The 22,119-nt window shown below is 38.5% G+C and overlaps 1 protein-coding gene across 3 annotated transcripts in view; it reads left to right on the top strand.

Moving 5' to 3' along the window:
• The window catches only part of WAPL (WAPL cohesin release factor), a 64,928-nt gene that overhangs the window by 21,279 nt on the left and 21,530 nt on the right, over nt 1-22,119 (top strand). For 2 of the 3 annotated variants that reach the window (XM_027698670.1, XM_027698668.1), the window contains exons 4-8: nt 1,958-2,073; nt 16,317-16,412; nt 19,193-19,345; nt 19,594-19,730; nt 21,741-21,852. In XM_027698670.1, the coding sequence (XP_027554471.1) occupies nt 1,958-2,073; nt 16,317-16,412; nt 19,193-19,345; nt 19,594-19,730; nt 21,741-21,852 (614 nt within the window). The remainder of the gene's footprint in view (nt 1-1,957; nt 2,074-16,316; nt 16,413-19,192; nt 19,346-19,593; nt 19,731-21,740; nt 21,853-22,119) is intronic. The other variant, XM_027698669.1, reaches the window with a different exon arrangement.

Raw genomic sequence — 22,119 nt, 5'->3', positions numbered from 1 at the left:
TATGATAATGTATGCAGAGTGCTTTTAGGGTACCTAGAAGGCCTCCAAAAGCACTGCTGAAATTAAAGCATTCCAGATGATCTTACAAAGCTAGTAACTGTTTGATGTGCTAGCAGCATCAGAAAAATCAGAATTATCCTATTGCAAGTAGGAGTTGAAACATTTTTATCAAAAAGTTTCCTTAAATTTAAAGTTAGCTAATTTGAATGGGATAGTTCAGAATCACATAAGAGTAGAATTCAAAAAAAACCCCCTTAAAATTATTTTAAAATTGTGACTTAGTTGATCCAGAGCTCTTTTAATCATTATTGAAGACAACGCCAACTCCAACTCTTAGCACAGGAGACAAATTACTGAGCTGATTTGGTGAAACACATCTTGCATTTCTGGAGTGACTTGCATGTTTGTAATTGCTGCAGTCAAGTTAAGTTACTTTTCAGCTTTTAATCTACAATAGGAAGGTCCAGTTCTGTTGGTTTGGCTTTCTCTGGGAATTAAATTCAGCTCCTGATTTCTTTAGAAGTATTTCAGGATTTGCAAGGATGTGTATCAAAGCAATTTGATTTTACTCCTTAAATTGGCATGTTCCAGCAAGGACTAAGTTGACTTTTTATATAGATTTGGAAGCGGATTTGCTTTATGTAAGTTAATGAAAATTGATCTGTAATATTTTCCCTCTGATGGACTAATTTTATCAAAAAAAGATAAAATTAAAAGTCAGTTACAGAGTCAGTTTTAAAGTCAGTTATTTTAAAGTCAGTTATTTTCAGAGGGACAGCTCACGTGTTCTTAAGCTCTTATGCTCCCATCACACAACTACACTGAAAACCAGTGGGCTGGGATGCCAGAGGCTGATTCCAGTGGGAGCCTTGCAGTAAAGCATTCTGCCTGCCCTGGTGCTGCCAGGCTTGTTGGAATTTTTTCAGAAACTTCTGGGCCTTACTTTGGGAATACTTATGTCCTTCAGACAACTTTCGTATCCTTTGAGAGTGCCATTAGAAATGCGTTTGCCTGATTTGCCTTTGCTTCCCTTCTTACACAGGTGCTTGGCCAATCCTGCTTAGTGGATGTGGGTGCACTTGGGATTAGAGTAACCAATCCAAACTGCTTGGATTTTGGCAGTGCAGTTTTCAAATAGCACCAACTTCTCTGGAATAGATCCATTTGCTAAACAATTTATCAGATGAAGCAGTGCCTCTGTGCCTGTCTTGATTTCCATCTTGGTTTGTGCCAAGTAAACCCTTTCCCTTGTCTCTTAACGGATAAAGCTTCAAATACAACACAAGTTTAAAGACAAAATAAGGAGAAAAATATAATTAGATGAGGGAATTGCAGATTTACAGTCCAAGACTGAGTACTGGAATTACTGGTAAGGCAGGTATTGAATGCATTGAAAGGCCATGTCAGCAGTTCCCTCTAGCTGACTCCTTCCTGAGCTGATGACCAGAGTTTTTTCTGCTTAGAGCAGAGTAAGCAAATACAAACAGGCTGCCTTTGTGAGAAATGAAGTAGGATCAATTCTTCAGTGCTGTAATTGTAGTGTGAAGTGTTCTCCTAAATCTCTTAATCTCATACTTCTGAAGAACCCAGTCTACCATTTTATTCACCTGCTGCTCAGAGTTTTGTCAGTAAGCCATAAGTAAGCACATGTAAAAGGTAACCTGGGATTCATGGGAGTAGGGAATGGGAAGGAGTAGCTTGAAGCTTACCCAATAGACAAGAGGTGGTTGTGGCTGTGTACCTTGTCATGCCTCTATGTGCTATGACAGTCCAGTCAGTAAACCTGAGCTCCAGCCAGAACTGTGTTTGGCTTTAAAGCTGATTTTTCTGATGAAGACTGATTGTTCATGATATAATTTCAGAAGCTGTACATGTGGAATTGTCAGATATGAGAAGTGCTTTAGCAGTTCAACAGCTTTCAACATGATTGCTTCATGTCTATATTTACCTTTAACAGATCTGGAGTTTTCAGAGGATGCATCTGGTGTGCTTGAAGGCAATAAGAAATCCACAAATAAACAAGGTGATAAATCTAAGGAAAACACCAGGAAGATTTTTAGTGGGCCAAAGCGGGTGAGTAATAATACTGAGACTGACTTCTTATTTTAACAAGCTCTTCAGTATTGATGTTTCTTCTTATATGTTTAACAGGCTTTTGTCCCAGTTTATATCTGCACTTGAGATAATTTGTTGGTTTTTAATATTACTTCTGGAAAAGTAAAACCTTCAAGCGCAAAATTTGTGGATGTGTTACTGGAAGTTTCACTTTTCAGATTTGCATTGCAGTTGCAGAGCACCAGACTTTGGACCCAGATGTTTTTTATGATGATTGGATGTAGATGATTTTTAAAGCAAAGCATCAGTAAATGCTGTGTGTTTTATTTTGTTGGCATTTGGGGGGAATTTTTTGGGTCTCTTCTCTTTGCTCTTCCAAGAAACATCTATCATATTATAGGATTGAACTTTTCTGAAAGCTTCAAATTGGGCATTGGTGTAGTCTTTATAAGGGCAAGTGCCTTTATAGCATGTAGAATATTGAGATCTTCTTTCAATTAAAAGAAGATAATCCCTGATCCCACCCCAGTATTCCCAAACTATGTAGTATTCAGTATGAATTTGCCCTCTTGTACTGTAAAAAGAGCTTATTCATTACTGATGTTAGGTGGGGTTTATCTTACCTATTATTATAGGTTACTCAGTATTTTGAGGCTTTTAAAAACGTGCATTCAGCAAAAATTATGTTTACTGTTAGGGGAAAGTTTGCAGTAGGGGGATCCATGTAATCTCCATTAAATGGAGCGTTTATGACCTGACTGTCCAGGACAACCATTTCCAATGCTTTTTGCATAACTCATTCCCGTTGCCTGAAGACAGTACCTGTGTCATCATTCTGGCAATCCAGAACTGCTGTAGTAAGAGAAAGAGGGAAATGAACTTGTGTATCTCCTTTCCCTATGAGTTCCATAGGTTTTTACAAGACCCAGCAGTGGCACGTTATTATAGAAACTCTCTTGTGCGTGTGTTCAGAATGTGTTCATCAGTCCAACAGTTCTAAGTTGTTGTTGGTTTCTTTTTTACTTATTTTCCTTGTTATTTTTCCTAAGGAATTCTAATAATTAAATCACTCTAAAATTTCTCATGAAGGTACCTAATTACTTTTCTTACATGATAGTTTCATTTTAAGTAATTTTTCAAGGGTCTTTTGTTTTTTTTGGTCTTCCAGGACCAGAAGATTTATTCTCTCCCCAGCTGTGCCAATACATAATTTTTTGTTTAAAAATGTGGATTTGTTTTATTTCTCAAAACATGCAAGGGAATATTTTCGTGTGGGAGGATACATGACCAGTAAGTCCTGTCAATTGTGATGCTCTTTGGACAAGAAGTGTCACTTGCTGCTTTGTGACTGGGCAGAGTTTGCCTCCAGAGTTTGGAGTCAGATAAGTGAGGAGTCTTTTCAGAACTGAAATAGTATTTCTTGAAGATAAGAGTTACTCAGCTTCTGCTGATTTAAATAATCATTTTTAAAAATCATCTTCTTATCAGAGAACATGTTATAGTAGACAGAGAAACAGAAGTACAGGAAGTGTAAATTTAACAGTACCTTTTTCTTGCTGCATATTAACAGCATAAAACAGCTGTGGGTGTTCTGGTAAATACAGAAATTTTTTTAGCATTTAAATATTTATAAGCTTCAAATATTATTCTATAATAGCATTTAATTTGTTTCTTTTTTAATTTTTCTTCTTTAAATACTTGAGGGTTTATGCAAAAATGGTTTTACTTAATTTTGAATGCATGTATCATGAAGTTACAGGGAAGAAAAAGACAGCAATATGTAAAAGAGAAAATAATTTCAACTCGAGAAAATAATTTCAACTCTAGAAAATTGTCAGTTGGGAATAAACTTAATTCAAGTGGGAAAGGTGAGAATTAAACAGCCTTTTTGACCCTCTAGTGATATAATGGACTTAGAAGTAGAAAGTGATGTAATTGAGATTCAGATTTTAAACTTTAATGTTCCCTAATCATACGGCTGTTACATGGAGTTACTAAAAAAGCTTGTAAAGCTTCTTCTGATGGTAATTAGAGATGCTATAATTATCTTCCTAAACTATAGATATAGACTCTTAATCTCAGTTGTATCTTAAGGGAATTTTCATTCGGGGAATGAAGAAAAAAAAGAACTAAAAGTATTAACCTGACCATAATAACTAAATGATCTAAAAAAAAAAAAAAGTCTCTGGAACTTCTTCACTGTCTCAGCACCATTTTTTTTTTGTAGGAACTAGCAGATGCAGTATTTATTAATTGTTTTCTGCTAGGTAGTGATGTTAGAAGTGTGACACTTTGCATCAGACTGAGCTGCCCAGTAAACAGCTCTGTTACTCAGGAAGCAACAGGGGGTGTTGTTAAACTTCAGCAGATCCAGAAAGCTCAACTATTTTTTCCACTTCGTGGTCAGCAGGACTCTCACCTGTGTTTGTGCTTTTGAAACCTGACCATTGTCCTCTAGTGTCAAAGTCCAGTTCTTGAAACTTTGAGCATATGTGTAATAAAATATTACAGACATTATTGACTTAGTGAATAACAGTGTTTCTAGACACTGCTTTTAGTGTAAGGAGACTCACTGAAATCACTGCCTCGTTGGAGAAGCCACAAATTATGGTGGGTATGTAAAGTCTTAACCAGAGCTGTGCTTTTAAGTGAATTAAACCTCTTTATCCTGAGCCCGAGTTACAGGAGGAGTGTTACGTTCCATAGCAACATAATTATGTACTTACAGTACATAAATATTGGCATTACTTGACTTGCAAATGATGGGTGTGAAGCATACATGAGTAACATCTGCAAAAGTTTGTTTGCAGCTGTTTACAATTTTAATTCAACTGGTTGGATGACTCTTGCTCTAGCATGTAAGTTTGGGAGCTCTGGATACGCCCACCTGCTGGCCCCTTTGAGCTTAGTTCCCCTTCTACAGATGAAACTAATTCTCTATTATCAGGCAAAACCCTGCAAGGTAGACAAGAAATTTTTAGTTGCTACGGTCCAAATCTACTCAGACTAAAGACTTGAAAATAGAGACCATAAAAATTACTTCCTGGGATTTCTTGCTCTTGCTCCTGCTCCTCTCAAAACAGATTTTAGCTGGAGTCAGGAAATAAAGAGAATCAGATTTTGTAGGAATACTCTGGGATGGTTTCCAGTGGTCTTATGCAAAATATCTGTCTCTAAATAGGAACCTGGAAAAAAACAACTTCAAAGTGTGAGATAAAGAGAACTAGTCTATCCCCAAATTTCAGTTAAAATGTGTGTATTTCCCTTAACTACTCACTTTTGCAATGAGAATTGAATGTTTATTAATGAATGTAAGCTAGCTTAGTTTTTTTTCCTACTCTCTTGTGGTGTTGTGCCTGGAGAAATTTCTCTAAATTCACTTGTTGAAGTCTTAGCTCTAGAAAACCTGTCTGGTTTGTGACTCTGTGCATCCCCACATGTACACAGTGAATGGGAATACACGAATGTGCTTTTTTCTTCCTCTTGTTGTGCACACATGGGGTTGTACAGGAAAAAATATGGAAGAATCTCTTTGCCACTAACTTGATTATCATGGTGTTTTCTTCGGGCCACTCAAGTACTGGATCGTGGAGTTTCCTGTGTGTGCTGGTTTGGACTGGGATAGTTACTTTTCTTCAGAGTAGCTCTTATGGGGCTGTTTTGGAATTGTGCTGAAAATGGTATTCATAATGCAGGGATGGTTTTGTTATTGCTGAGCGGAGCTTACACAGAGTCAAGGACTTTTTTTGCTTCTCACCCCACCCCACCAGTGAGGGGCTGGGGAGGCACAAGTAGTTGGGAGGGGACACAGCCAGGACAGCTGACTCCCACTAACTCAAAGGAAAATTCCATACCATATGACATTGTGCTCAGCAATATAAAAAGCTGGGGAAGAAGGGGGGACACATTTGGAGTGATGGTGTTCGTCTTCCCAAGTTTAACTGTGAGGTGTGATGGAGCCCTGCTTTCCTGGGGATGGCTGAACGCCTGCCTGCCCATGGGAGGTGGTGAATGAACTCCATGTTTTGTTTTGCTCACATGACTCTTGCTTTCCCTGTTAAATTGTCTTTTATCTCAACCCATGAGTTTTCTCACTTTTACCCTTCCAGTTCTCTCCCCCATCCCACCCAGGGGGCGAGTGAGAGATTGGCTGGGTGGGGCTTAGTTGCTGGCTGGGGTTAAACCACCACAGTCGTTTTTGGCACCCAGCATGAGGCTCAAAGGGTTGGAGATAACGACTGATTTGATTGGGATGTGCTAGATCAAGTTTATAGCTGTTATTGCTGTTTAGTTGTGAATTGACAGGTGTCTGTGCTTGCCATGGGGCTGTGCTTGCCTTACTGTGTCAGAGCACTGTGCTCCTTAGTGACTGCTTTTTGGTTTTGGTACTTGCTGTGCCTGAGAACATTTTGATAACAGTGCTTTTAGCAGTGGCATTGCTTGAAGGTTATTCCACTAGTGTGGAATGCATTTGTCAGGAAAAGCTGAGATCTTCTTGGATTATTCATTAAAAAACAACGACCAAAAAAACCCCAACCCCAAGCCTAACAAAACTCCATCTGCTCTACGGGCTGGTTTTGCTTAAAACAATAAAAATACTGACAGAAGCATTTGGTTATGCTGCTTTTGCTCTCATTTTGCACCACCTGCTTGTTCCTGTTTTCTTGCCCCTTGAGTTTCCCAACGTTGTGAATTACTATAAAAATAATTCACTTAAAAAGGAAAACTTTAACATAAATCTCAGTCCAGTTCACTGGGAGACTGTTAACAATTGTATCTACTCAGTTGAGGAACCCAAGAAGAGAGATTAAGTCGTCTTAACCTGGTTAAGTCAACACTGCAACTGAGAAATGCTCACTAAACACAGGCGGCGTTAGCAGGATTACGTGCAGTACTTTGATCAAGTGACATTGGTAGAGTTAGTCATGACAGTAGTGTTGAATACATGAATGAAATCATTGCTGAATTCAGACATGGCTTAGCCAACAGACTGCTGCTAACTCGGTATCCAAGATAAAAACTTGGTCTAGTCATAACCCTGTAACTATTTATTGCTTTTCATGTTTTATTAAAGTTTTAAGAATAACTTCTGTACCCAACAAAGTACAGAAATGTGTGCAAGATTTCCAAGTGTTGTTTTTAGACAGGTCAGTTGGAAGCAAATGTTAAATCACTACTCTGTAAAGAGCACTTATTTCCAGTTACCAAATGCTGAAAGAGGAGAAATTTTTTTTCCCTTCTGTGTGACTTCTGTCTGATTTGCAACTAGTCCATAGTTTGTTACTTAATTGCATCTTTCTTGTCCTATAGGCAGGTTTTTTCCATGAGTAGGTTATTTTCCTTGAGTTTCCGTACTCCTGTTATAAATTTTAGGCACTGTGAGAAACTATCAATACTTGAAAATAAACCTGACCTGTGATCCTGTTGTTCCTAAGAGGATTTGCAGCAATGCAAGCGTACATGCAGTAATCATGTGTTAAGGGTATAACCGGGGAGATCTTTTACAGGTTGATGGGACCTTTTTCCACTGCTGACTGGAAGGAGCTATAAATACCGGTTCAAAACAAATGCTGTGTCCAGTTAACTAGAAGTTCAAGCTGAAATGCTTATACCTGATCTTTGGAAGTGTTTTGAAATTGAAGAAGTACAAACCCATGCCTGGCCCTGGGTTGGCTGCGTGGTCTGATGGCTAATGTGACACTGACGTGTGTGTGGGAGGGGACACAAACTGGGCTGAGCTGTGGGCTGTAGTTTTCCACTTAGCTTGTGTTATACTTTACAGTAGATGTTTATCGAAGGCATCCTGCAAGTAACATTTCTTTCTGCTGGCCTGCAAATGAATCAGCATTTCCCTGAATTAAATTTTTAAAGATTTTTCTTTGTTATTTTGTCTTTATAGATTTAAATTATGTGAAGATTAGTCTCTCCTCAGTGCACAACCCTGTGTGGTTTTGCTTAATTATTTTTTCATAGCTTATTTTAAGTAAATAGTCCTGAGAAAGCAGGAATGGAGTCATGATTCTGAAGTTTTGCTCTATCAGTCATAGCCCTTTTTATAATGTAATGGTATGATCAGAGTAGACTGGCCAGAACTAATTTGAAAAAGAACTGCTTGTCTTCATCTTGCATAACCTTTAGGAAAAGAGTGTCCTACCGAAAGGATGAACGGTTGTAATTAAGCATTTTTATCAGCGATATTAAACTGCTGATAATTAAGCATATTGAGCTGCTATTTACATCCTAATTTAGAAAGTCAAAATTGCATGTTTTGAATAGGAAGGATTGTTAGTTGGTGTATGCTGTTTTGACTCTGCTGAGGAGTCGAGCTGAGTGTGGACAATGGAAATACTCTGGGCAGTCTCTGGCTGTGTCAGTTCAGTGCTGAGCCCGGTCGGTCTGTCAGCAGAGCTGACAAACAGTGCTGGCCAGAGCTGACAACCTGTGACTGCATGTTGCTGCCTCTGCAGTACATTCCTTTCATTTGCTGCTTGGTGCTTCTGGCAGATCGTTTGCCCAGTCCTGAACTGAAGTGGGTTTTGTGGGTTTTTTGTACAAATACTATTTGTTGGAATGATGCACGAGAGATGAGCTGTTCTAAGTGCCAGCCAATTATAAACAGCTTGTGTGTTGTAAGCAACTTTTATGTTGCTGGAATAAAAATCAATTTTAAGAAAGGATAAAACATGACAAAAAGTAAGAATAAATCTGTTTATCAAGTAGTTGATTTGTTAAAAAATACAACTTCATATTGATACTATTATCGCCCTTAACCTTTGCAAAACCAAATTATTCTCTAAGCATATTTATTTAGTACTGGCTTCCAAATGCTTACCATGTAGGCATTTTTTTATTATTATTCTTAATGTAAATAGACCAAACCAAATTCTTCATTTTTCAGCTAGTAAGCAGGATACTAATGAGGACTGGCAGGTTTTTAGATTAGTCACCTAAATTGAGGAGTGAAGTAACCACTGTAATTTTACTGAATTCAGTTGGGACGTAACACCTTGAAACCATTTCAGAATGAAAGCAAATGCCCGGAGTTGGTCTCCTTACTTCAAGGTAATCATTTGATTCTGATCAAAATTATTTTCTTCCCACTCCTTCTTGTTAAATAGTGGGGAACAGGGTGTGTTCCGGTAGATGCTGAGCTGAGATCCTTCAGCCTGGCAAAACCGCTTCCTCGGGTGTCCTCCATGTGCAACTGTTGAGTAGAACTGTGATAGCAACATTCTTGGAGCTGCAGTCTTCTCTTCAGTGCCAACAGAGTTGTTACCAGCTTTGTCTGAGAAGGTGGGCATGCAAAGGGCAACATAGAGGTAACAGGCTTAGTCCTCGTAGAGACAAGAGGAACAAATGAAAAATAAGAGTGGAAACTTGCTGTTTTATACTTCCAACTCCTACTGGCATTAGCTCTTAGGCAAGAAGCAAAGATGCATTAAAATATTTTTGAAACTAAATTCTCTCTTGCATCCTCACATTCCCTGCACACACACGCCCCCCACCCCCCCAGTTTTGTAGTTCCCAGTAATTAACTCAGTGTTTTAGTAATTTGGCAATCAGGATAGCTGAGTAGGATAAATGTTACATTGCACAAGGCCTCAGTCCTGTAGGAAGTTCTCAGATGGGAAAAACACTCGAAGAGATTAAAATATACCAGTTTCATTTGCCAGAGGAAGCTTAATTTATATGCAGATGAATATGCAAAAATGTCTTCCCAGCTCCTGTGTACTGTGTGAGCAGGGTTGGTTCACTCAGCTCTGTCTGTGACTTGATGTACATGAGAGAATTGCACAATGCAACATGAGCACATCTTGAGGGTGAAATGATTGAGGGCCCAGCGTCCTCATTATACACATTTCAAAGTTTTTACTTTGAATTAGCTTTATTCTGACCTGATTTAGGCAATGCCCAGTAACAGCTGCCACGAGGTAAGTGCTCTCTGGAGAAGCATTTGAAATTTGGTTGCACTGGGGAGGAATCAGGTAAGTGTACTCAGGCCCTGATGCAAACCCCAGTGTTGCAACTGAGGACATCTGGGAGATTTATTTGGACAGTGTTCTTCTGATCCAAATGGAAAAGCTTATGTGGGTGTATGCACACCCCAGCCGTGTGCCCTCTGGAATTTCATTGCAGTTACAATTTTGTAAGGCTTTGCTTTTAGTAGATTGATACACTTAGGGTAGATTACAATTAACAGGAGAGGAGGTGTAGGGGACATGTGTGTCTGTGTCTGCGGTGTCTCTCTGCCTTTAGCAACCAAGAGGACAGGAATTTTGTCTGAGTGATTTGTACTAGATGTGTTTTTGTCAGTGGAGTTTCTTGCAGGTGGATGCAGGTTTTTCTTTTCTCTTGACTGAAGTGTTATTTGTCCAGTATTGTGCTGATATGTCTAAACTATGATACTCTGTCCCTTTCAATTAGACTTAACATAGGTTTCAGGCTGAGTTAATGACCATAACCATATGGCCTCTGCTTCTGAGCTGACCAGGTTTGAGTACACTCAGTGCAAGCAGCATACAGAACACCATCAGTTATATCTGTTAGAGAATTAATCTCATGTTTATCAAACCATCCTGTTTCTTCAGGTTCAGTTTCCATATTTCACTTGGGTGTTTGATCCATTGTCTTGTGCCCTGTGGGCCTCCTTTTGAGCTTCAAGGAAGAAAAAACATTTTGCAGTTCTTCACGAGTTTGATGCAAGAAAAGTTGCACTGACATTTTTTTCCTCTGCTCGTTGTGTTTGCTGCTGATACTCTTCCACCTTGTCTGACTAACAGCTTGTAGTTGTCTGGCTATGTGTGTGCATAGTGTGTTTTGTGTTTAAATGGTATAGCAGCTCACAGTTATATGATTCATGGCACCCAGAGGTGACTTACTGGCACTCATCTGCTACTGTGATCCAAGTTATGGAGATTTGGTTCACATTTTGAACACTGGAAAAATGACTTGGTCCTGGCTTGCTTCCGGTTTTAAACTGCTGTTGGAAACCGCTATCTTACTGGAACCTAAATTAACTTTTTTTTTTCTGTTCTATACACATGGCTCAGCCTGTGCTGAATTGATACTCCATCTTCCTGTTTGGAAGTGTGATTTCTCTTTCATTGCTCTGAATGTTCATTCCTCTCACTGTTCAAAGAAACAGCCCATTATGAACAGGTCTGTGCTGCAAACGTGCTTGTTACCTTTTTCCTGTTCAAAGTGAGACATGCAGGACAGGGTAGTACTCTTAATGATTATGAATACTGAGTGGTAAATCATATATTTCCTTTATTGGGTTTTTTTTTTAGAACTTGTAGTTTTGACAAGCATCTGGCATACAGTGTTACTGAATGCACTTCAGATATAAATAATGCATTTATCAGGATATCTGTTAAAAATATTCTTGGGTTTTCTTTTGCCATTGTCTTCTACCTTGGAAAGCATTCTTGCCTGCTAATAGTTGCTGTCTTTCTCGTTTTGCTCGTATTTTCTGTGTGACTCATATCCCTGGCTCTTATTTTCTGCTATTCTTACATCTATGAATGGCAGGCAGTGCTGCATCAGTATGTGCAGAGTGCCAGCTCTTGAAAATTTCAGCTTTGAGGCTTTCAGGGATGGGAGGTTAAGCATGACCCATAGTTGATGCCATTTGGAGATGATCTTATAAAAGTGACAGCTCTGTGCATTTTGTGAAATCCCTGGCATTAGTTCTGGTTTTGCATCTCCACTCACCCCCAAAGAACCACATGCAGAGTCCCACAGTACCATATGCTTTATACCCTCCCTGGAATATTTGCACTCCTTCAGACATGTATCTCTGTGTAAGCAGCTGTCAGTTCTATACATATGAAAAAGGAAACTCTTCTGCTGTTCAGCAGAAGCTCTTATAGCTGATTAATATTGCAGAACTTATTTGCCTTAAGAACACAGAATTCAAAGGAGTGATGTACTTCAGCTTGCATCTATTCTAAGTTAATCTTGAGAGAAGGACTTATTAAAGAAAAGTCTGCATTATTTGAATAATTGCAAGGTTCTTGTCTTTAAGAGAAAGTAAGTCAGTTTTTTAAATCACTGCTGCTTCAATATCAGTGTTGCTTCTTCAGGGAAGCTTGTTATCACAAACATTTGAGTTGCCTTAAAAAATCACCACCAAAACCAAACCAACCAACCCCTTTGCTTTTGTGATCAATCACTTCTGAAAAGTTTTTCTTCAGTAGCACTCATGTGGTCTTTGATGCTTTTGCTGCCTTCAGTTCTGTCACACATTAATCCAGAGCAGGTCTACACAGTGCTCACTGGTTGATCAGTATTGGCACAGTTTCTTTGCAGTTGTTTGGGAAATGGATCTTGAATGTTGTGTTGCAAGGAACAATATGAAGGTTACTTTAAGCAGTGGTTGTAAAGGAGGGATGTATTTACCATGTCGAAGTCCATGTGAGTAGTAAGAGAGGCTCCAAAGTCTCTGCATAATGTGTTAGAACTGATTAGAACATATTTCTTTGGAAAGCAGTGTTGGGTTTTTGCAGGGGTGTTTAGAGGTAGAGCTGTGTGCAGTCAGTGTGAGACTGACCAGACACCAGCAGGTAGGGATGCTGGGGAGCAGTGTCTGCTATCTAAGGAAATATTACTGGGAAGGCATGGAATCACAGGCATAATCACTTTTTTAGATCAATTCTGATCTAAAAGTGGAAGATACTACAAGGGATGGTGGCTAAAACTAACCTAAACTACCTAAAACCATAGGTATTTGAGATTTTAAATTATTACTATTTCCAGATACACTTCGATTCTGTTACAAGAGAGCTATTAAATGAACATGTCCTTGTTTCTCAGAGCAATCATTTATTGGTGGCATTATTTGTTTTCTTACATTAAATGTGGGTTTTTTTTCCATATTGCACTGCTAATGCTTAAGCAAGCTGTAAAGTGCCATGTCACAAAACACTTTGGGATGCCCTAGCTTTTGGTTCAGTAAGGGATTAAGGAAAATCAGGGAAGAAAAGTCCATTTTTGACTGTTAAATAAAAAGCATGCCATCTTTAGAAGCCTCTGAGCCCTGAGTATTTAGAAAGAATTTGGGTTTATCTGTTTGCCCTGTTGAACTCTTTCCTACGCATCAGCTGTTGCTCTCTGCTGAAGAAAACACCCTGATGCTGTGTGGACCTTTTGATTGTGCTGGCACAGCTGTTTGTGTGCTTTGTTCTTACTCCAGACCAGAGCACTGGCCTCTCTTTCTGTGGCTGTGCCTCCTCTGTGTGCAGCAGAGGTGCTCAGCTTGGAAAAGCCGAGATTACAGGCGCTGCTCTTGCGTAGTCAGCGAGGGCCTGTCCCAGCTGCTGCCTGGCTAAGACAAGCTCTGATACCAGTGTGACTCTGCTCCCCCTGTGCCTGCCAGGGGTTGTGTTTGGCTCCTTGTGGAGCACAAGGTCTGAAGACCAAGGAATGTTCAGGCAGAGGGTTTGTGTCCCAAGCATGGTGTGCTTTTCCCCAGAACTTCATCAAAGTCCTGCAGCAGAGCCTGCGTGGGTCTGTGCCCCATTGTTGCTAAGAGAATGCCACAGATGTAGGGTCCTGTTGTGTGGGTTGCATCTCCCTTCAGCATCTCATGCTGGGTGTGCTGAGCCTGACGCTGCTGTTGCAGGGACCTGAAAAGCTTCTGTGCAGCATGATGCTCCCAGACAGGAAATTCAGGAATATTAATATGTTAGTATCCTTTAAGCAGGGATAGAATACTATTTGAGACTATAACTGAGATTTGGGACTATTAATAAAGAATATCCTATGCTAACAGGACTTCTGGCAGCTGTAATGCAGTACACTGCTGTCAGAATTGTAGCAGTTAAGCTTCCCTGCAAGATTAAGAATTATTACGCATCAGCTGAAACTGATATTAAATATACAGGCTGGATGGAAAATGGATTGGGAGCAGCCCTGAGGAGAACAACTTGGGAAGCTTGACATGAGCTGGCAATGTGCACTTGCAGCCCAGAAAGCCACTTGTGTCCTGGGCTGCATCAAAAGTGTGGCCAGCAGATCGAGGGAGGGGATTCTCCCCCTCTACTCCACTGTCATGGGACCCCACCTGGAGCACTGCATCCAGCTCTGGGGCCCGCAGCATAAGGATCTGTAGGAATCAGTCCAGAGGAGGTCACAAAGATGATGAGAGGGCTGGGATAGCTCAAATATGAAGATGGCTGAGAGTGCTGTGGTTGTTGAGCCTGGAGAAGAGAAGGCTCCGAGGAGATCTTAGAGCACCTTTCCAGTACCTAAAGGAGCCTGCAAGAAAGCTGGAGAGGGCATTTTTATAAGCACATGTAGAAACAGGACAAGGAATAATGGCTTCAAACTGCAAGAGAGAAGGTGTCTCTGCCCATGGCAGGGGGGTTGGAATTAGAGGATCTTTAAGGTCCCTTCCAATCCAACCTAAACTAGTCTGTGATTCTATGATGTGCTCAGAGTCCATGCAGGTTAATGGGCAGAGTGTGTTATTTCCTTGAACTATCCCATATACCAGGATAGGGCACCCAGAAACTTATACCCTCTCTTCCCAATGTTAAATATATACTGAGATAAATTGTGGAACAGTTGTGAGTAATTCAAGGAAAAAAAAGTGTCTAAAAAATACTCAGTGGTTCTTTTCCATTACAGACAGCTGTGAAACTTGCATCTTTCTTCATTAAAAAAAACATCTTTGTTACTAAGTTGCCCTTCCTTTGTTCATTGCAGACCCTGAGTCAGATTGTGGGTAAAAATTTGCTGCTCTGAAATGTATAGGAGAAAATAGTTAACTTCTTAACCATTTTTATTTTGGTTAACTTTCTTCAAATAAACTTCTATGTGGCACAGTCTTCCTATTTGTGGGCCCAGGTGTCCTCTTGTAACTGTAGTAGCATGAACATGAACCTGATTTCTCAACATAACTTTTTGAGCTGAATATATATTGTTTAAAAGAGCTTCCTTGGAAAAATTGATGAAGCTTAATAACTACTATATGCATGTTGCTGAATGGTGAATGAGCACTGCTTTAAAAACATAATTTAACAATCCATCTAAGTTGTTTGTCCTGACCACGTCAGAGCACACTCTAGGAGGGAAAGAGGCTTTTCTCTTGTCTGGAAACTCAAATTATTTGGTACTTGACAGGTCTTTCGGGCTCTGAAACTCATAGCGATTTTCATTCTGCTGACAAACCTCAGAGAGGTTTTCATTCTGCTTACATTCCTTGAAATTTTGTTAGTCAGGGCTTTCTCTTGTGGAGAACGGAAGGATGCAGCACAGTAGAGTTTTACTCTACAGTAATACAGAAACCCTTGACTTAGAAAATCTGCTTTGTAGCTTTTGACATGCCAGAACCTTGTTACGCTTCACAGAGTGGGATTCAGTCCCTGGCTGCTGCTGCTGGGCTTGCCTCACACAGACCCTCCATGGGCTGTATTTGGGTTAAAGAGTTGAAACGTTATATTTTGACAGAAAAATATTTGTATTGCCTAACTTTTTTCTTCTTGAAATTACTTTTCCCCGTTTAAGTGCTGTATAAGTGCTGTGAGGAGGCAGGTGATTATCCAGTTTATTCCATACGTGGCATGTTGGGAAATTGCGAAAATTGCAGTGGTGTGTTAGTCTGCAATATTGTTATGCAAATAGATTGGTAAACTCAAATGCTAGAAATATGGTCTGTCTTTGCTTTCTCTAAGAATTGTATTATGTTTCCCAGAAATTCAAGGACAGTAAATGTTGATGCATTTTGATTTGCCTTGACACATTTTTCAGCAAGACAAAAAGAAAAGGCTTCTTAATTTATTAATATGGATTAAGGCATTTCATTTGAGTGTTTTTATTCCTCAGAGCATAAAAGTCTGTATCAGTTCTGCATTTTGATTCTAAACCAGTCATAGTTCTACTGACATAATGTTTGCTAGCATGTTTTTTTTCCCCCAGAGCTGTCTGGTTTTGTCTATAGGAAGGTTGCAGACCTTTAGCCTTTGAATAAATTTTAAAGATTAAACAACTGAAAAATTCTTTAAATGTGTACATATGTCTTTTGCCATTTGGGTGGGTCTGTATGTCTTTCAAACCATCAGATGCTTCACAATCTGTCTCGTTTTCTGATATGTATATATATATATATGATGTTGAGAACTTGTGTTGCTAGGAATACAGAAAGGGAAAAATGAAGCTAATTTTCCTTGTTTGGCTACATTATTGCTACAGTAGTTTATGAAATGTGTAGTGACTACTGGTAATTTACTTAAAAAATAACTTTTATTTTTCTCTTTTAGTCTCCCACAAAAGCTGTGTATAATGCTAGACACTGGAACCAGCCAGAATCAGAGGCTCTGCCAGCACCACCAGCTTTGAAAACTCCTAATGTCCCAGTAAGTAGACTGTTGTTTTTTTCTCAAGTTTACTAAATCTCCTTTTAAGATTCACTGATTTATATTTTCTTAAAAAAAAATAAGTTCTTGGTATCTGGTAATGTCACAGTAATTCATAACGAAGTCCACTTTGTGATGGGAGCCATTGGGTATTTGCTAGAAAAGACATTGTCAATGAAAATACTGTAGAATGTAATCTCCCACATCACTTCAACATACAGTTACCAAAAAATACTTAAAGTTATGACCACAGAAATCAGCAAATTGCAGATCAAAAAGGAGAAACTTAAAAAGAGAGTTCACTTCTTTTTCCTTTCTAATGGAGTGATGGCAGTTGCTGACTTGAGGCTGTAGATATTGTGAAGGAAACAACATTTTCTGTGTACAGTCAGATATGCTAATATGAACATATTGGATATAAGCATGTCTACAAAAAATAGACGAGAGGTGTGAACCCTTCTAGAAGTTGTTTATTCAAAAGTCAGTGATTGTTTTGAGGCTCAAAGTAATTGTTCTTTAACTCTTTTGAGACCCTGAGAATCCAGGGTCTTGGGCTTATGCGTGTAGAATTTGTTACTGATTCTGCTAAGAGAGCATTGTGTGTTGTCAGTAAACTTCATTTCATTTGGTGCCTTGCTGGCAGTACTTACCTGAGAACAGAAAATCAGAAAGTAGATTTTTTTGCTGCAGCAGGTCTTCAGCTTTTGTTTTTGTCACCAGTTTGTGGTGAGGTTTTTGGTGTTTTTCTTTTGATGTTTTTTTCTCTTTTTTAAAATTCTACCTCTGTGTATGGTGTTCTGATACTACCTCTTGGGTTTGTGGTAGGTTTTAGTTGCCTCTTCACAGTACTCTGAACAGCCTTCCTTGGATGCTAACTGCACTGCCTGGAAAATGCAGATGACTCATTTGAAAATAACAATTTCTACTAGAGTTTGAGGACAGAGCAGAAATTTCAGCCCTGGGATTTTCCTAAACCCCTTTCTCAATTTAAATTATGTACATTTGAACTGAAACTTTTGTTGCTTGCTGAATCTTTGTATTGATACTGATTTTTGTGTAGTACTCTGATAACTGACTTAAAGGCAGATTTTGTCTGAGTCTTCTCAGACAGACTTTGAATATAACTTCAAACTGGGAAAATGTCTGGATCATTCATTCAGACAGGCACTTTTGTCTTCTCTCAGACTTCCCCTTTGTAACTGGAACCGTCAAAATATTAATTCAGGAATATGGCAGAGGTTTGGCTGAACAAACCAGTTAGGGGAGTTTGTATCTGCTCCTCATGTTAAGATGTACATCTGGAGTTACTTCAGTCACTTTTTAACCTTGATTTATGTGTGTGTAAACTACATGTGTTAAAAATTGCAAGGTAAATGAGCCTTAATCCAAAAATACAGTGGCAATTCCTTTGCAGATGATCCTGCCTCTTTAATTTCTGTATAAATTTGTTACCTGAAGATTGGGATAAATTTGTCTCAGGTTTATGGTGAGAAACCCACAGCATGTCAACTGCTTATGCCAAATACTCTCTGTTATGGCCTCTCCAAGCTCCCTTGGAACTGGCTTTGAAGGGGCAGCCATTGACCAAGACTTGGATGAGATACTTCAGTGCATCTCATGTGTTCACAGACTGATAAGATCAGAGTCCTCCAGTATGTGCTCTAAACCAGCTTTTCAGGGTGGTTTATTAGCATTTTGCCACGTTGCCTAAGTGAGTGAATACTGAAATGCCACACATTGACAGAGGCAGAATGTAAAGAATACTGCATTAAAAGAGCAGCTTGTTTTGGCTTATGTTTTATTTTTGGCTGTCAATGTACAATGCACAAGAAGGCTTCCTCTTCAGCTGCCCTCTGGAGAGAGTAACAGTTCATGCCTCCTCTATGCCTGCATATTAATTCTATTTTTTCAGTCACACGATAAAAATATTCTCATTTTTTATATAAGGAAACTAAGTACATGATGGTACTGAGAGATTGAGGGTAAGTAAATGACCACTGGCATTGGCACTACATTTAGAATTTGGCATTTGGAGGTCTGTTTCCTGTATGCCTTGTTTTCTGTAGCTTGTCTTCATATCTGAATTTGTGCCAAAGTAGTAATCTGAAGATAAGCTGACACTTAAGCTTCTAGTAGCCTCAAACTAATACAGCAAAGTAGGTTGAGGGGAAACCTGTAATACTTGCCTGAGATGTCTGGAAACCTGTCAGTAGTTATTCTAGACCTAACATCAAGTTCTCTCCTGCCTGTTGTAAGTTCAGAACAGGTTTTGCTGTATTTTGTGCTATGATATGTTGTTCCTGAAGTAATTAACAGCACAAACAGGAATGAGGCTTGTGTACAGAGCATACCATGAATTTACAAGAGCATGCTGTACCTGTTTGAGGCATGCACCATGCCTCTCACTTCTCTGTGTGGCATTTTTTATGGTGCTACAAACTTTAACTGTTTTTAAACACTGAATTTGGTTGGTTTACTTACCCTAAAGCTTAAGGAACCAGTATAAAGACTTCTTTTTGTCTTATTTTTTTTGTTTCAGAATTCTACTGGAGCTTTCTTGATACTTAGAAATGTTTTTTATTTTGGTGTGTTTTTTTTATTTTTATTTAAGCGTAGGTACATTATCCCACAGCTTAGGTACATCTTGGTAGTGTAAGGCAAGGACTAAATAGTCCCAAAATGTGAGTTTGACGATTGCACACCTGTACTGTTTCCTGCTGTATTAGTGTATGTTTACGTGCTCAAAACATCTGCCCATTTTAGCACTTTCTTATTAATAGGTAAGGCTATCTTCAAAGGAGGCAATTCATAAAGATGATGGAGTTTTTAAGGCTCCTGCACCACCTCCCAAAGTGATAAAAACTGTGACAATACCTACTCAGCCCTATCAAGAGATAGTAACTGCATTGAAATGTAGGAAAGAAGACAAAGAAGTAAGTATTCTTAACAAATTTTTAAGATAAAGAATTATCGGTAATCTTAAGTACTGAAGGAACAGTCTCAAATGAAATTTGGCTTTCCTATTAAAAATAATATTTTTATCTAAATAACTGAATGGCCTTCATTAACTTCTTAATGTTTCCTTGCACTTAAAACTGAATAGATTTTTAAACTGTACTTTTTAAGATTATAATCAATCCCAAGAGCAACTTACCTAGATGAAAATATTTGTCTTTTCCAGTTATACACTGTTGTTCAGCATGTAAAGCACTTCAATGATGTAGTGGAATTTGGTGAAAATCAGGAGTTCACAGATGATATTGAGTACTTGCTAAGTGGATTGAAGAGCAATCAACCCCTAAACACACGTTGCCTTAGGTAAGATATCTTAATATAAAACACTGAATGTATATTTAAGAGATACTGAATTAAATATTTGTCAGAGAAGAGACTATGCTTTAAAATGTCATTGCCATTTACCTAGCACTTCTGCTATGAAGAATAAAATTTGAAAATAATAACCAAGATGGTGTCTTGTGAATAATCAAAAACAGTATAACTATGAAGATGAACTAGAAAATTGTACCTTAAGAGACATCTGACACACTTGTTATCCCAGCTATAAATTAAAAAAATTTTTTCTGATAACTTTTCTTTGTTTAGTGCAATCTAATGTACGATGTCTTTTCCGTTTTTAATGTAAAATTCAATTCTAAAATAAAATCCCTAAGACTGGAAAATTTGCTGATGATAATCTAGAACTAATGTAATATTGAGTTATTGTTTAAATCCAGCTGCCTGTTCTTCATCTTGTGTTGAGAAATAACACTGGAAGTAAAGAGGCCTCAGTGTTAATTGGAGGCTCCTTTCAGTTGTCTTAGACTACTCGTTGCACTCTTAATATTCAAGTTACACATTACTGTGAAGTTAGTATGAAAAGTGTTAGTCTTGCTTTGACAAAGTTTATGAATTAATATTGATGTCCATTCCCTGGACATAAAAGTAATAATCATTGTTAAATATAATAACGATTTATAATATCTTTTTATATACTTGTAAATTTTCCTCTCTGTTCAGTAAAACTGAAATGGTAAAACTGAAATAATAGAGAAGGTAAAATTTGAACCTCTAGAGACAGGTGATGGGAATGCTTTATTTGTGGTTTGATGTGGTTGAGAAGAAGCTTTATATGCCTTTAAGAGAGCTATTTTAAAATTTATTCTTTGTTCTTCAGAAACTAGCAATGAATATTGTTGCTGGAGTATAGAAATAAGAAGTCTGTTATCCAGTTTGTATATACATTATGATAAGAATAAATTACTACTATAATGACAATTTGGGGTATTTTTCATATTGAGTGCTCTTAATTTGCTCATATGGCAAACATACTAAGATCTTAAACTGAATTCTTTACTTTCCAAATTTATATAATGGAATGTAACTTGTATAAACACAATAAAAACCTTTTTTTTAGTTAACAAATTAAAAGAAAAGTGTTTTTCCAAAGGAAATCAATGTGTAAGGATAGGAATAGACATAAAAGAATGAGAAACTGGTAGGTAAGGTCTTCCTGGTGCTGTTGTGAGTGGAGACAGAAAGGCCCCTTGTTCTTTCAACACCTTACTGTATGCATCTCTTACAATCAGATTCCTCAGTAGCCATGGAACACTCGATTGCAGAATCACTCCCACATTACTGCACATTTGAAAGCAATATATTTTTAATAGTTGCCATGTTTCACTGTGCTGGAAATGGCAGCTTACTGATAAAGCCAGGGGAAGGGCTCCATTTTTGAAATGAACTGGTATGCTGGTTGCTGATTAATATATTTGTCACATTTTTTTTTCTGAAACCTATAGTGTTTCCATCAATCATAAATGCAGCAATAAATATAAAAAAAGTGTACTGTAAAAGTAATGTCAGACATAAGTGGGACTAGTCAGTCAATTAGATAACCATCAGATAGCAGTGGAAGTTCACATTTACAATTTCTGATAATGCCTTGGTCCGTAATAAGCTCTCCCATGTCTCTAAATCAGACCTTCATGCTTAATCTGTGAATGTTTTAATTTAACTATTGATTTCAGCTTTTTTTTTGGTTTTGTTTTGTTTAAGAAGCAAGTTCAAGGTGCCCTTTCAAATCCTGCTTTTAGCCAGGCTTAGAATAAAGCAGACATGGTTTGGTGCTGGTAAGCAACTGTTGAGTAAAACACTGCTCTGTTCACCGATTGCAAACTTGCCTTATATAAATTTTAGAAGAAACATCCCAACAGAGTTTATCTGAGGCGTCCACAACACAGGTCAGTCCTGTGTTGTGGACTTGTTTATCTGCAGGTTTTCTAAGTGTGGTCATTTTGGTTGTTCTAATCCCGAGTTACTTTTCTCCAGTGTAATCAGCTTGGCGACCAAGTGTGCCATGCCCAGCTTCCGAATGCATCTGAGAGCACACGGGATGGTAGCCATGGTTTTCAAAACACTGGATGATTCCCAACACCACCAGGTAAGGATACATGGCATATTTCCTTAGAGTTAGTTGATACCTGTCTATTGTGTGTGAATTTTGTGTGCATCTGGGATCAGTGGCTCCATTTGAGAAAGCTGTGTTCCAATGACAAATTCCTCTTCCACTGTTTATATGCTTCTGGGTTTGGAAATTCTTTTTTTAAGAAATCATTTAAGCTCTAAGTGCTCATCTCCAGACTTGCATGTATGTGAATTATCACCTTTTCTGTAGCTATTGTGGGGAATTTGTCATGTCTTGTGCCTG

The sequence above is a fragment of the Neopelma chrysocephalum genome, unplaced genomic scaffold, assembly GCF_003984885.1.
Source record: "Neopelma chrysocephalum unplaced genomic scaffold, ASM398488v2 Primary Assembly neopelma1_131, whole genome shotgun sequence".
Classification (NCBI taxonomy): domain Eukaryota; kingdom Metazoa; phylum Chordata; class Aves; order Passeriformes; family Pipridae; genus Neopelma; species Neopelma chrysocephalum.
This window is presented reverse-complemented; position numbering and strand designations above follow the sequence as displayed.